Here is a 15,706-nt window from a genome sequence, read left to right on the forward strand (position 1 = left end):
GATAGATAGATAGATAGATAGATAGATAGTCGTCAACTTTATTATCAATGCTGCTATATGTGCAGGACATACAGATAATTGAAATTGCGCTTCCCTCTCATCCCGGTGCAAACAGCAATAAACATGAAATATATAAAATATAAGTAGAAGATATCCGTGTGGCAATATGGCACAGTATAAGCAGAATTGTCAATATAAATATAAATATAAATATGGCAATAACAGAATTTACAGTATAAACAGTGAGGTCTATCAAAAATTAAATATGTAAACAGTTGGCTGTACATAGACAGACATAAACATATAGATGTAGATGTATATAGCTGTTATATAATAATAGTAATAATAATAATAATAATAATAATAATAATAATAATAAGTTTAATTTATAATGCACTTTACGTTTGAATCAAATCTCAAAGTGCTACAATACACACGCAAAGTATATGCACACAAAGCAACAAAAAAACAAATAAATCACAACAGAAGAAATCATGTCAAATACGGTAAGATGTGGAAAAAAGGAAAGTTTTAAGTCCTTTTTTAAAACTTTCAAGAGTCTGAGATGATCTGAGATATATAATACAATGTAAAAACTGGAATAGTTTAGAAACATTTCATGGGATCCTAAATCCTCTAATATTAGATTAGAGTCAATTTTAGTGCAAAGTAATGTGCGTATTTGTATAGATATATAAACAGTGCAGATATATACATATATATGAATATGTACGCAAGATATATAAAGTATGAAGAACACTATGATATATACAGCTTGTGTATCAGTAGCAACTATGTATGTACAAATGCATGTATGAGTGTCAGTCAAACATATCTATCAAACATCCAGTAGCAGCAAACATAAACAAACATTAAAATGAAGCTATAAGATAAATCTGGATTTAAATTAAACCTGTGCAAATAAATGAAGTCTGTGATAAGATATTAAACATATGCTAAGAAATAAAACGTACTAAAGATATATATATATATATATATATATATAAAGAAAGTAAAACAAATTAATTAAAAGGTTTTATACAAATACAACTACAATGTAGATTTAAAAAACTACACACACTGAATCAAAGTCACTTAGCAGAGGAGTGAAAAATGTCCAGGAATTAGTGGACCTCATATAACATTTAACACCGTTAAGTCAAAGATAAGTTAACATTATCAGATAATGTATCTGAATAAGACAGAAATGTAAATATTTGCTATTATTTTTTTCAGTCCCTAATTTAATTTGTTAAGGAGCGTTTTGTTGTAGCTTTACGGTAAAATGCGTGAAAGAGGTTTAAATTTACAACTTCACTATCTGCAAACAAGCTGCAGCACGACCGGACTACAACTACCAACACTAACAACAACAGCAACAATAATACAGCTGGTCCATTCGGAATAATTGTATTAGCACAGTTTAAAGATGTCCCAAAAGTATGAAGTGCACCTTTAGTGAACACATATTCATTTATTATTAAATGTGTAATATTTATGTACATTAAATGTATTAGAGTACAGCCTAAAAGCCACAAAATAACTGTAACACAGTAGTATCACAGTAGTTAGTAGTATAGTAGTAGTTATCACAGGGTTGCTATGCTGCATTGTATCACAACATACAGGTACTGTGTGAGTAAAGCAGTAACTGTCAGCAGCCAGTGTTACCACATGGTGGTGCTGCAAGCAAATATAATCTAGGGCCTGACAGAGGAAGAGTTATACAACACTGCCTGTTGATTGTTTATTGCATTATCATGTGTTCCAACAGTTATATAAAACTTAATTTGTATAGCACTTTTCATGCAAAACATGTAACGCAATAAACATTTTCTCAACACCTCACCCCATCGTAAACAAAGCACTACACAAACTGAGGAAGTTATAAGAAGTTATAACCTCTATATGATGATTTTACGAAGATATTTTTTGGTCTTATCAAGATTTATTTTTGATAGAGGCCGCTGAAGAGTAATAGGAATGTGGGGAGAGAGAGAGATGGGGAACGACATGCAGCAAAGGGCCGCAGCTGTGTTTATTTTTCATAAGAATAAAATAATGATAATGCTCAGATACAGTAGAAGACGTGGCACTAACATAAAGAAGCCAGTAGTACATGTGGGTGAAACCTTTTAGGGCCCTAACGAATGCTTTTGCACTGATGGGAGCGATTGCTCGGACCTCAGATGGTTAAAAAACAGAGTGAACTAGTGGAGACATATTTATAGATTTCAGGTAAAAGGGGGGCTGCTTGATTGTTGATGTGAATCACATCCTCTGACCTTCACAGTCAAAAAGATCTCAACACCTGTGGGAGATTATTCGGAGCAACACGTTGGATTCTCCATCAACATCAACAAAACATGAAATGTGTGAATACATTTCGGAAGAATGCTGTTCAACCCCCCCAGTATGAGTTTCACACATCGAAGAATCTATGACGAGAAGCTGCTCCGGAGGCTCTCTGTGGAACAACACTTTACTAACACCCCTTTGTGTTGGTGTTTCCTCTCATTTGTTACCAAACTGTGGTTTTAAGAGTAACACTGGTAGGTTCAGGAGCAGTAATCTGGCACCGCCGGAAGTATCACCTTAACCTTTGCTTGCAAGGTTTTCATATCGTCCGATGCCAAGCCTAAAACAAGAAAATTCAAAACATTAACAGGACAAAAAAAGCAGACAAAGGAGGCAAATAAACTGTGGAGGTAATAAAATAACCTCAATTAGGGGCCCCTGGGGTCGTGCTGCAACAAAGAGCCCTGAAACACTGCACTAATGGTCTAACAATACAGTTATATTGCACATTATATTAAACAGAAGAAACTCTGCTACACATATACATATACGTCATAGTTACACACACCAAACACAACTCCAACACCAAGCGAATGAATGATCAAATATGAAAATCGTCATAAAGTCAACCTACTCACCACATTTCATTGTAAAAGTGTGTTTTTTAAAAATCTTTCATTCATGATGCGTGCCAGTGACATACATAGTGACGCTGATGCACGTCTGAACAAATGTCACAAGTGTTTCCTTTACTATGAAGTCAAAATTACTGAAACAGACCTTGTGGTTGCAGAGATATACTCATTTTAGGTTATGTCATTTTTCTCACAGAGGCCTAACAAAGAGGCTGGAGCAATGATGAATATACATTCTTATATTTTGAAGGCTGTTTAGAGTCAACATTTTGAATTTCAGGTCTGATTTCATCAATACTACTGCGGTTTCAGACTTGGGTTTTGTTTTCAGGGACTAAGTTGCATTCATTGATTTTTTTTTTTTTTGCTTATTTGAGTCCACTGAAACAAGCCGTAACCGCACTGACATATTATTGACATATAAAACTGTGATACGAAACGTGATAGCAAAGTGTTGGCCTTCCATTATCTTTCATTTTGAGTCATCTATTTGGATATCTGATCGATTGAAGTCTAATACAATACTCTCATCCTAAACCGTATCCTGAGAGAAACATCCACTTTTGCGGTTCCACATTACGCTCACTAGCAATGCAATTGTAAATCTTTTAAATTATTTGGACTTTTCAAACAAACAGCAGCCTGCTGCTTAAAATTAGGTTACGAGAACAGAATCTGTGGGAGATAAAAAACAATTTGACGTTTTAACAGAGGCTTAAAATTCATGTAAAGAAGTCACTATGAGCAACAGCTTTCACATTACACATTGTCACTGGACTCATTATTACTCTAATAAATACTGATTAGTGCAGCTTCAACACTTACACAGTGACATTCAGTCTTTCATATTTGGCAACAACAACCAATATTTCAGTTTTATTCTTGTGCGACTTGGTGCGATCTCAACCACTTCACATCAACGCCAGCAAGACAAAAGCGTACGATGACTGATGCCTCCCACCGGTGTGGATATAGAGATAGTGGAAGCATACAAATACCTTCACCTCAGCAATAAACTCAACTCAGTGGGGGGTCAAAGTCGTCTCCACTTACTGAGGAGACTGAGGTCCTGTGGAGTGTGCAGGACTCTGTTAAAAACCTTCAATGAAACTGTGGTGGCATCTTCATTTTAATATGCAGGCATCTGTTGGGGTGGGGGAAGTGGTCAAAAAGGTCAGCTCTGTCCTGGGCTGCCCCCTAGACTTCAAAGAGGGAAGTGGGGGAGAGGAGCAACGCCTTCCACCCCCTGCTGTGGGGACCAGACTGCTACTCCCACCATGTGAGGTGGAGCGTTACCACAGCTGTCACTTTTTAACACCAGCATGACTGCATTACTTTTAAAAAAAATACATATCTTACTTGAGAAAGGAAATGACTCATTTCTTATCAACCTTCTATAAAAGCCGCTGTGACAAGTGCATTTCTATCTTATCTTATCTTATCTTATCTAAGGAGTAGTAGGTGCAGCATTATTGTAAACAGCAGGGGTTTTAGTAGAAGTATGACTTTTATTTATAGTAGTAGAAGAAGAAGAAGTAGTAAAAGTGGAATAATGGTGGGTTTTAAGCAAAAGTTAAATGATTAAATTAAAACATCCTCAATTAAAAAATACTAAATCTGTTGAGAAACAGGAACTGCTTCCGTTTTAGTGTTACTGACCTTCTAAATATGGGTCAAACCGCCCATCGATGAATGTGGAAGATGTGTTTGTTTCGCAGTTAACCTAACGACAGGAACAAACACTATGCACACGCAACAGCTCAGCAATTTGCTTTAGAAATGAAATACAGGAAACCGCAGGTTTCACAGAGAGTTTTTTTTCTACCTGGTATCATCCACAACCTGTGACACGCCAATCTACCTTCCCTCCCTCATGAGCCTCGCTGAGTCTCTGCAGGCCCCACCCAGGTACTGGGTCTGGGATTCAGCGTTTGCCTCATTATCATCCAGCCGCTATTGCAAAACTTGGGAGTTTCCCTTCTGTTCCAAAAATCATCACACCACATTATCACAACTCCATGTGATAACTCGTCCACCACGTGAAAAAATATCCCTGGAAAAGTTTGTTTTGTGTTTCGTCATTGCATGAGGAAAGAGGTTTATTGCTTCAGCTTGGTTCAGAAGATGAATACACATAACATAAAGCTAAATATATACAGACACACACGTTTGTGTACCTTTGATCTGTGGCTGTTTTTCATAACTTGGCCTAAACTTCTCAGTTTAAATAAGAGGAACTATTATTCATAAATCATATCATATTAGCTATTAAAGTCTAGACAATAGTTTTCCGTCATACCTACCTCAACATTTGGAATCATTTCCAAAGAACAAATGAGGAACAAACTGTGAAAATAACATTAGTCAATGAGTCACTAGTGGTGAGTTAACTGGTGAGGTGGTGTGGTGAGGAACACATCTGGAACAGCTGGATCATTGGTAATAAGTACTTCTCTAATAATTCCTAATTCAGGACTGTTTAGGCTGAAATTATGAATTACTATAGAACAGACAGGGAGATCCCATATTAATCAACCATTAGATAATATCTGTGAATCGATAACGCCCACCACTTTTTTTATGAGTCAGTCCTGATAAACCCTGAGCCAGCGAGAGCCAGATGATGCATGGCAGCCTCTGCCATCAGGTTGTAAATGGGTGTGTGTGTAAAAGCTAGAAAAACTAAATAAGTCACTCTATAAACACAAGTTTGTTTACCATTCACCAGAATACTAAGTACTTTGTTACTAAGCAGTCAAGTTACTCCATTGTTATCTTAGGATTACTCACTTTTTGTAGCCCCTAAAGTAAACTGGAGCATCGTACTGAAAAGCAAGTTAAAGATTCAAACTGCGACCTTACTGCTATAAATGTATGTATGTATGTCTTGGTTTTATCATTATTATTACTTTAACTTTTAAATTCTATTTATATTCTATGTGAACTATAAAAACTACAACTGCATGCTCAGAGAAAAAATATACAGTCACTATACAGATGATATTTTACCCCAAATCCCCCCTATTGTTTACATTTTGTTCTCTTATACTATATGTTAATCTAAAAAAAAACGTTAATTTCATTAGTAATATCCACAGCAGCAATTAACATGAGAATTGTGTAGTCTAAATATCTAATTTATTTATTTATTTATTTATTTATTTATTTATTTATTTATTTATACTTTAGAAAGTCGTTTGCTGAGACAAAAAGAAAACCAAATTAGTCCATGATGAAACTGTGCTCACAGAAATAAGAAATAATCTATTAAAGAGATTTTAGTACCACTGAAAGTGATTTCTAGCTTATTTATGATGAGCAGTAATATTTTGGATAATCACTTCAAAACATGCCTCAGGAGGTGATCACCTCTGTCTCAGTTATTTAGGACAGTCAGACTATATCATCATCAGTGTTGATCTATCATGAACTAGCATATAATACACTAAAGTAGTCATGGCCATGTTGTGTAAACAGAGACTTTATTTCCAGATTTTTTTCCAGCTCTGTTGAAACTACCTTTAATGACCCGGATATGACTAGATGCCCAAAACCATTTCAGAAAAGATTTTATTGACCAGCAGTTTTGCTCAAAAGATGAATGAAGAGTTAAAAAATTAAACAAACCAAAAAGGGAAGATATGGGGTTTCCCCCCCAACCTTCCCCAATGTCCTCAAACAACCTCTGATACCTCCACTGAATCATCTACCTTTCCCCTCCATCATCACCCTTTCATGTGGTTACGTTTGAGGAAACTCTTTTCCCCTAAAATGGATGGAAATCTGTAAGTGGGTCAAGCCATTATGACCACCTGGGATACATGTAGGGCAGATTAAAGATACCTGTATCTGTGGCAAACAGGAAGGTATGTGTGAACCTCCCCAGGTTAAAGTAAGAAAACAATTCACAGTATCACACAGGAAAACCAAGACGAGGTTCTGTACTGTATCACAGGAAAGTGTCTACGTACGATATCTTTGTTCTTTAAATGTCCAGAGAACTTATTAGCCCACTCGCAGCTGTGCATTGTTGCATCCTAGTTACTTCAGTTTGAACTGATGTTCCTCTTCAATGATGTTCCTCAACCATCCATTTTCTGACCCTTTTCTAGTAGCAGGGGAAGAAAAGTAGCCCAGATGTCCTCCCGAGGCCTCGCCAAAAGAACAGATGGGATACTACAATCCTTTCAGTGTGTTAGAGTAAGGGTAGAGCTAGAGTAGGGCCATACTACCATAAATCTATGCTCCTGCAATATGCCATCCAGCTCCTTGTTATCGCTCACCTTCCCCAAAGAGGTTCGTTTTCCATGTACCATCGGCAAGTTTCTGTCGCCAGAGGTCAACATGCCAAGACCTTTGCCTTTGCCCAACTCCTAGCTGGTAATACAAACAAATGATTATGCCCATGTTAAATTAAGGTTATCAAAGTTACCATATACCATTGTTGGTGTGGTATTTTTTCAGTTTCGTTTAGAGATGAGCTGATACCAGGGAAATGCAGATGTCTATATATGTCTTTAACTTGTAATGATAAATTTGAGCAGTGGACCAATCTACCAAAACCACTTTGTATTCCTCTGCGGCTCCGGGGAGAGTATCATTTCTGTTTCTTTAGATGAATTGAGATCTTGTGGTAGATATAGAAACAGAAAAAAGTGAAGAGCAGGGTGATGTACCGAGACATGAGGGGAGTTTTCTGAAGACTTCACTTCACTTTCAATCCCAATGCAAAAAGGAGATATACATAAAAGTGGGCTGCAGACCATATAGGGGCAGTTTCTTGGAAAAGAAATCTCTTCCTTTCTTATTATAGTCAGGTATACTCCCCTCCTACTCCTACATCAGTGGAAAGGCAAGTTTAGTCATTCTCACTAAATGAGATGTCAAGTAGCACATTACAAACACTATAAAAGTGTTTGTGGTCAATGTTTTCTTTTCCCCCCTTTCATTTATTTGTAAAATCTGTGTCAGCATCCAACCCCAGCTAACACACACACTGGTGTTTGACGCCTGTGCCTGTTAACATGCATGTATGTATGAACATGTAGCCTATAGTATAAGAGTTTTTCAAATTCTCGTTCCTCTGTGTTGAATATCAATGGTGTCCCAAACCACTGCTGTAAACAATGTAAAATACATTTCTAGGGTGTTTTTATACATATCGAAGTGAAGCTACGTCGCTACTGTTAGGTTGATGAGATTATTGCAGTAAAATGGGCGAAGTGTCCTTGGGCAAGATATTGAACCTGGAAGACCTCGCCACTGGTGTGTTCCTAAAACTGATGAGTGGTTAGCACCTGGCATGACAGCTAATGCCATCAGTGAATGAATGCGTACAGATGTGTCTGAAAGTACAGACCATTTACTGTAAAACAGAATAATTATGCATTTATCTAACTTGAATTGTTCTCATTTAATTTCATTATATTACAGCAGCGTGATTGACGTCCTCAACACAGCTTTCAGTGGCCATTTCAGAGGGTTTTTGTCAACAATGGCTGTACGGCAGCAGCTAACCGCGTTTCCATGGTGAATCTGGTGGTAAAACTTTAACAGTGTTGTTTGTTTCGCGCCTGCGAACTGATCTGTATCTGACACGCTAACTTTGAGTATCTTGCTTACACACCCCCTTCTGCACTGTATCTCGTAGAAGATCTTGTTAGTGGGTAGCAGCAAACACGTCACAGCTCTTTCTTTGTGATAAGGAATTTCAGCTAAATTAATACCGCAGCGTGTTTCCAAAATGATGCCCCCTTTATATTTAGGTATTTAGGCCACGTATATCTGCAGCTGTGATAGCAGAAACAAATGTCAAGTGTTATATAGGTCCTATAGTGGGATTAACCCCTGCTCTGTGGCACTCTCTGCGCTGTTTAGTTACCTCCAGGTCACCTGTACAGTGCATAAAGCAGACTGATACTTGTTGTGGAGAAATTGCTGAAGTCAAAGGTCAATGGTGAGGTCAGGAAGGAAGAAAGTGTTCAGGAGCCTCTGATGTCTTATGCTGTATTATTTATTGTCGCTTAATCAAGGAGAATTAGAGACACTCTCAAAGTTCATCAGAAGTGCCTGAGTCGGTCTCACATTCTGCCGAACTCGTCCTGGTGGATCGACTTAAAACCCCAAGATAACACCACAAATACTATACGCCCAGAATTAGTCAAAGAGAATGTCTTTACCCATGGAGGTGTTATTGTCAGCATATTCTAGTCTGGAGACACAGATGTCTGTTTACGCAGATTGGAACGTCAACGGCAAACTATCTATTATATCTAGTAAAGCAGCAGCAGGTCTCTTCGACCCTGGCCACCACAGTGTTGAGATAGACTGGCACCTACTGTTCCCAATCAAAGCCAAACAATTAATACTGCCGAAAACCTCAAGACCCACACGTGACCTTGTGTAACCTAAGGATGGAAAATTCCATAACAATACTAACCAGTATTACGACGCTAGGATAGCTACAAAGATCCACACCATTGCAGGCCTCAGCACTGACCGTAAACACTGGTTTTAACCAGTGACCAAGACATATTTTGAATAACGGAACTTCCTTATTTGGTACACTAACAGTGATGTCATTCACACCACCTTAAATTGATATTCCACAGAAAATAAATTGCGTGACAGACTCACCCTCTCTATGTCAGAGTGACCGCATGTAGTCATGTGGCTGATATGAGCCACAAAGCCTCCTTAGTTTGACACCTGCTGCAATTTTGCACAACTTTAATGTCATAAACTGTTAAAAATGAAAATAAAACTGAAAGTCATCTATGATTAAATCACCAATTTTCTTCTACGTTATTTCGTCCAGGACAGTTTGGTTTTCAGCCTCGATTCGGGATAGAAAAAAAGTGTCTTTCCGTGAAATATGGTGGCAGACATGCTTGCGGCCCGGGGAGCTGCTAATTAGATTTTGGTGTTAATCTAGATCTGGGACTTTGTTCATCATCATTTGTTATCCACAGGACACAAACGAAGAAAAAAAAAAAAAAAAGATACAGACTTAATTCCGAATGTGTGTTTGCAGGAAAATAAGTCAAGAACTGCAAACTGAGGTGACAGTGTAGGACTGAGTGTTAGTTTTGTTTTCTCTACAACGGATAGCTGGTGTTGCTACTGTGGTTTAACAGTTTTCTTCATATATTACTGTTACATTATCTACATGACCTGTTTTTTATTTGTTTACTGTGGCAGCAAATGTAGGTGGATGTTCCAGGTGGGGGGGGTTTGTCTGCGATGATGAAAAGACCAAGAAAGGCCAGACATCTTCAAATACATTCACCGTTATTAATCTGCAGTTATCTTAATCTTGACTGAACTGTCCATCCATCCACCAGTCAGTTTGCCGTCCATCAAAGCAGGTTTTTATCTAACCTGCTTTGATGGACGGCAACCTGACTGGTATTGATCTTGAGTCAATCCTTGACTAACTCTCCCACGCATACCCTTATCTGTAAATATATGTGGGATATCAGCACTCATTCTTACTCATTGCACTTGTCAACTACTGCGAATTGCTCTGTGATGTTGCCATAGACACGGTGTAACATGAATTGTTTCTGAAAATCATTTTGTTTCAGGTAATAAACCTGACCAAGTTTTTGGTCTTTAGATGTAAAACTTAAATTTTAATTTGATGTAACTATTAAAAACATGCTTTATCAGTTTGTATTTTCACCAGTGACCCTGATCCCAGCCAATGCATTCAATACGTGCAATTATTATAAATTATATATATATATATATATAGCCATTGCGGAACAACAGAAATTTAAACACGTGTATTATGTAAAGAGATCTAAAGCACCAGAACACCTACTCGATGTGAGAGAAGTTATTTTGTCAGCTATGAGAATAATTTAGGCTCAGTAATCAAATTGTTTTGGTCACCTATCACATGTAGTTTGTGAGTTTTAATATAACATTCATATTGAGTTTTATGGACTAAATCATTGCAAGTTTTCCACAATCGCCTTGGTGCCGAACAGAAATATTACACATGATTATTAAAGCTGTTTGTGCAGAATTTTAAGGTCTTACAATCTAATTTTACACAAAAGGGAAGTGACACAGTGTGCCAACAATGACAATATCAGTTGTAGGTCATTTTCACATTAGACATTGGCAAATAGTGCCACATATATATATATATATATAATACACTAAATAGCGTCACAAGTCTTTGTCACTGACAGACCTCCCTCACAAGTGACATCAATGGAGTTTCCCTCTAGGAGGATACTTAACTCACTGAGTTTTAGTCACAGACAGACAGACAGACCAGAGCAAGAGAGCTTCAATAAGACAGCTAAGAGCTCATTTGAAGTGACAAAAGAAGAAACTCACTCAATACAATGGAAGGTGAATGCAAGGTACAGCTGGACGCCACTGTGGACACAGAAGCCGGGAAACAAACAATGCAGAAATTCAGTTCAAAGCTAACCACGGCTCTGCTGACGTTCACGCTCTGCCTCGCTGCTGTTCTTGCTGCTGCTGCCATCATCGGCTCAACCAGGCAAGCCAAGGTGGAGACACAAGAGGAAGACAATTCTGGTAAGAACTTTTACATCTCAAATGTTCAATATTGTATGATGATGCCTTTGCAGTATCTAATAATTGGCTGATCTTATTCTGATATTAAATGCACCTAAAAGGTGCACAGTGAAAAGTATAGTGTGGTATACCCTATTTCATGAAACTCTGTCTTCTCTTCTTTGCAGATGTTCATCGCACATTGAGGCAGATGTCAAACACAAGAGCGGCCATTCATTTACGTGGTAAGAACAAGCATTAAATTTATCATTGAAGACTATGTGGGCTGTTTGATACATACAGGTTTTAGTTCGAAAGTTTGTGTTCTTCAGAACATTTTATAGCTTGTTGAGGGTATCGATTGGTTCTTGCAGAAATATGAGGGATTGTTTAGGAAGTTTAAGACAATGCTAGTCCCTTAGGTGGGTACCTGGATATTCGATGCAGATCTGATGTAGATCAACAGCTCCAGAATCAAGAAATGAATCTTCACTGTCCGCCTTGAAAGAAATTGTGATCATCTCCATCTCATCGCCATCTCTTTTTGCTCTTCTACAGGACATTACAACCAAAGCCGGACCACATCAGTGGAATGGGAGAACCAGGTGGACCACTCTTACTCCCAAGGCGGGCTGAAACTCGTCAACAACGAAATTGTGATTCCTCGTGATGGTCTCTATTTCATCTACAGCCAAGCGTCTTTCAGTGTTAACTGCAGCAGTACTGACGGTTCAGATCCCATGGTGCACCTGAGCCACACTGTGAAGCGTTCGTCCGACACGTATGGCCATAAGAACACCTACGTGACCATCCTGCACTCTATCCGCACTGCCTGTCAAAAGACAGCCAGCAACAATCCGGATGAAGACGGGAATTGGTTCTCAACCATATACATGGGAGCTGTGTTCAGCCTGAACACGGGGGACAAACTGAAGACGGTGGTGGAGGAGAGCATGCTGAAAAACCTGGAGGACGATTCCGGGAAAACTTTCTTTGGTGTGTTTGCATTGTAAGGACAGATGACTGAGGCTGACAGGGGATGATATGCTCATGCTATGACATAAAGAAAAGCAATCAGGCTTCGCTGTGGCTGTTCTCACCTTTACCTGAAACTCACTCACACTGTTGAATGTAAGATGCACAAATGCCACTTTCGTTTGTATTTATTTCGTCACCACAAGCTGACAGAAATGGATTTTGGTGAATGTATTTGTTCCATCATATTATCATATTTATTGAAGTATTTATTGAATTGTTTATTTTTTTATTTATATGTGTGTGTTAACGTGTTTTTTAATGAATGCCCTAAACTTATTTATGCTGGATTTTTATACATAATTTCTAAAAAATTATTTATTGAACCTGATCAGAATTTTGTATTTTTGACATTTGCAAATAATGTTATGGTGCCTGTGCTGCTGTAAAAATGTTTGAATAAAAAAAAAAAAATCATTTTGGAATGAAAATGTCTGCGAGAGCCGTGTTCCTGTGTTCAACGAATTAGAGCAAAAAATAAATAAAAATGATGCAACTAAATGATGCAACAAAACTTCAACAGCTGTCTGTAAATATATGCGGGATATCAAGACTTATTCTTACTCATCGCACTTGTCAACTACTGCGAGTTGCTCTGTGATGCCATAGACACTGTGTAACATGAATTGCTTCTGAAAATCATTTTGTTTCAGGTAATAAGCCTGACCGAGTTTTTGGTCTTTACATTAGATTATAAACTTTTATTAAGTAAAGTATAGTAAAACTATTAAAAACATGCTTCATCAGTTTGTATTTCTATTTTCCCCAGTGACCTTGATCCCAGGCAATATATTCAATATGTACGCATGATTAGTATAAATTATCTTTAATTGTTGCCCTGGTTACCTAAAGAGTTTTGAAGTGGGGTTGTATAAGACATGTGTCTATATTCAGTGTGTTACCTGCAGTAGCAACCCCAGTAGCAGACTAGTCAAGATCTCTCGTTCTGAAACCACAGATCCACAAACAGTTCTACGGGCCATTTATGTTTATTCTATGTCTTCTTGAGGACGTTCTTTGGGTTTTTGAGGAGGTTTTAGTTTGTCTTGAGAACGTTTGTTTTCTTCAGAACATTTTATAGCTTGTTGAGGGTATCAATTGGTTCTTGCAGAAATTTGAGGGTTTTTTTTTTGGAGGTTTTAGGGCCCATTAAGACAGTTCTAGTCCCTTAGGTGGGTACCTGTATACTTGATGCAGAACAACAGCTCAAGAATTAAGAAATGAATCTTCAATGTCCTTCTTGAAAGAAACTGTGATCATCTCAAATCAAATCAAATCAGATTTTATTTGTATAGTCCAAAGTCACAAAGTATATTTGCCTCGGAGGGCTTTACAATCTGTACAGGGAGTGACACCCTCTGTCCTTAGACCCTCGGTTCAAGTGAGGAAAAACTTGCCCACAAAAAAAAAAAAAAACTTTTAACAGGGAAAAAAGGTGGAAGAAACCTGAGGAAGAGCCACAGAGGAGGGATCCCTCTCCCAGGACGGACAGACGTGCAATAGATGTCACGTGTACAGAACAAATCAACACAAACATATTATACAATTACAATGAATGATGAAATGATTACAGTAGCAGTGGAACCTGTGAGGACCTGTGAGTCCCCCGGCAGTCTTATCCTATGGCAGCGTGAATAAGGGATGAGCTGAGCCACCCGTAACTATAAGCTGTATCAAAAAGGAGTCTCAAGTCTACTCTTTAAGGTGATGACCGTGTCTGCCTCCCAAACCCAGAATGGTAGCTCCACAGAGGAGGAGCTTGATAGCTGAAAGCTCTGGCTCCCAATCTACTTTTGGAAACTATAGGAACCACAAGGAACCCAGCATCTCCATCTCCATCTCATCTCCATCTCTTTTTGCTCTTCTACAGTATACAACCCTAACCTGACCACATCAGTGGAATGGGAGAACCAGGTGGACCAGTCTTACTCCCAAGGCGGGCTGAAACTCGTCAACAACGAAATTGTGATTCCTTGTGATGGTCTCTATTTCATCTACAGCCAAGTGTCTTTCAGTGTTAGCTGCAGCAGTACTGACGGTTCAGATCCCATGGTGCACCTGAGCCACACTGTGAAGCGTTCATCCAACACGTATGGCCGTAAGAACACCTACGTGACCATCCTGCACTCTGTCCGCACTGCCTGTCAAAAGACAGCCAGCAACAATCCGGATGAGGACGGGAATTGGTTCTCAACCATATACATGGGAGCTGTGTTCAGCCTGAACACGGGGGACAAACTGAAGACGGTGATGGAGGAGAGCATGCTGAAAAACCTGTCTGCTTCTCCAGTTTGCAGAGGCAGACAAATATTTTGGCACAGAAGCAGAGCCATGCACTGCTGTGAACAGGTTCATCAGAAAAACGTAAGAAATACCCAGATAAAAAAAAGTGAGAAAAGTAAGAATTAAGAATATTTTCAGTGCTTTACCTTACTATCAGAAAGCATTTTTCTTTGGCACTCACTGTAGAACTTCCTACTGCTCTGCAGAGTGTATCACGCCGCAGATCAGCTGTTGGGGAAAATTACAAGATTTAACTGAAATGAAACTTTCTAAAAAAATTTCATGGTGTGTACTTGTGTTTTTCTCTATGTGTCAACTGTACCTCTGACCCTGCTGCTAATATTGTACACACCAACACACTATTTTACAGAAAAGGGAAGTGACACAATGTGTTCTCGATACCAACAATGACATTTCTATGAAAAGCATCCAAACATATTCAAACATGTTTTGAAATCGAACTGAATTTAGTAGCTGAATAAATCAACGAATAACAGACATTATAAACATGAAAGTTCAATATATTTTATATGAAAAACTAAAAAAAAAGTTGTCACTGTTCATATTCAATATGAGAATCTCAGGACAAACCTCAAAACTCAACCTGACAGCAGAGTAATGATTTGACGTTTCGTCAAACATCTTATGTGTCAGTATAAACTTAAGTTTCAGAGGACGCTCTCTGTAAAACCTCTGCCTGTCCTCTAACACTGACATTGACCTTCAGTCCATTTAGTAAGGCAGTTCATTAATCAGTCGTTAGTAGACTTCGAAGAATAACTGCATGATGTATCTGTGACTTGTTACCCCCCACTTTATTTGACCCACATAAAGATGACAGGTACACCACAACGTACGCAAACACTAAACATTTGATGTTGTAATATTGGCTAAAATGTTCAAAGTGCCGGACTTGG

At 38.3% G+C, this 15,706-nt stretch overlaps 2 protein-coding genes across 2 annotated transcripts; both read left to right on the top strand.

Moving 5' to 3' along the window:
* Window positions 1-11,208: 11,208 nt before the first annotated feature.
* LOC104931068 (tumor necrosis factor-like) lies at window positions 11,209-12,937 on the top strand. The gene is made up of 3 exons (XM_019253889.2): window positions 11,209-11,492; window positions 11,660-11,716; window positions 12,030-12,937. The coding sequence occupies exons 1-3, from the start codon at window positions 11,294-11,296 to the stop codon at window positions 12,482-12,484; spliced, it is 711 nt and encodes a 236-aa protein (XP_019109434.2). The 5' UTR covers window positions 11,209-11,293; the 3' UTR covers window positions 12,485-12,937.
* Window positions 12,662-15,497, top strand: LOC109136924 (tumor necrosis factor-like). The gene is made up of 3 exons (XM_019253707.2): window positions 12,662-12,671; window positions 14,377-14,795; window positions 15,444-15,497. The coding sequence occupies exons 1-3, from the start codon at window positions 12,662-12,664 to the stop codon at window positions 15,495-15,497; spliced, it is 483 nt and encodes a 160-aa protein (XP_019109252.2).
* Window positions 15,498-15,706: the final 209 nt, after the last annotated feature.

Source organism: Larimichthys crocea, chromosome XIII (assembly GCF_000972845.2).
Source record: "Larimichthys crocea isolate SSNF chromosome XIII, L_crocea_2.0, whole genome shotgun sequence".
Classification (NCBI taxonomy): Eukaryota; Metazoa; Chordata; class Actinopteri; family Sciaenidae; genus Larimichthys; species Larimichthys crocea.

Coding starts and splice junctions, on each gene's coding strand:
- LOC104931068 (XM_019253889.2), top strand. CDS start 11,294: ATGGAAGGTGAATGCAAGGTACAGCTGGACGCCACTGTGGACACAGAA. Junction 11,493..11,659: donor ACAAGAGGAAGACAATTCTG/GTAAGAACTTTT, acceptor TCTTCTTTGCAG/ATGTTCATCGCACATTGAGG. Junction 11,717..12,029: donor AGCGGCCATTCATTTACGTG/GTAAGAACAAGC, acceptor GCTCTTCTACAG/GACATTACAACCAAAGCCGG.
- LOC109136924 (XM_019253707.2), top strand. Junction 14,796..15,443: donor AAAACCTGTCTGCTTCTCCA/GTTTGCAGAGGC, acceptor CTTATGTGTCAG/TATAAACTTAAGTTTCAGAG.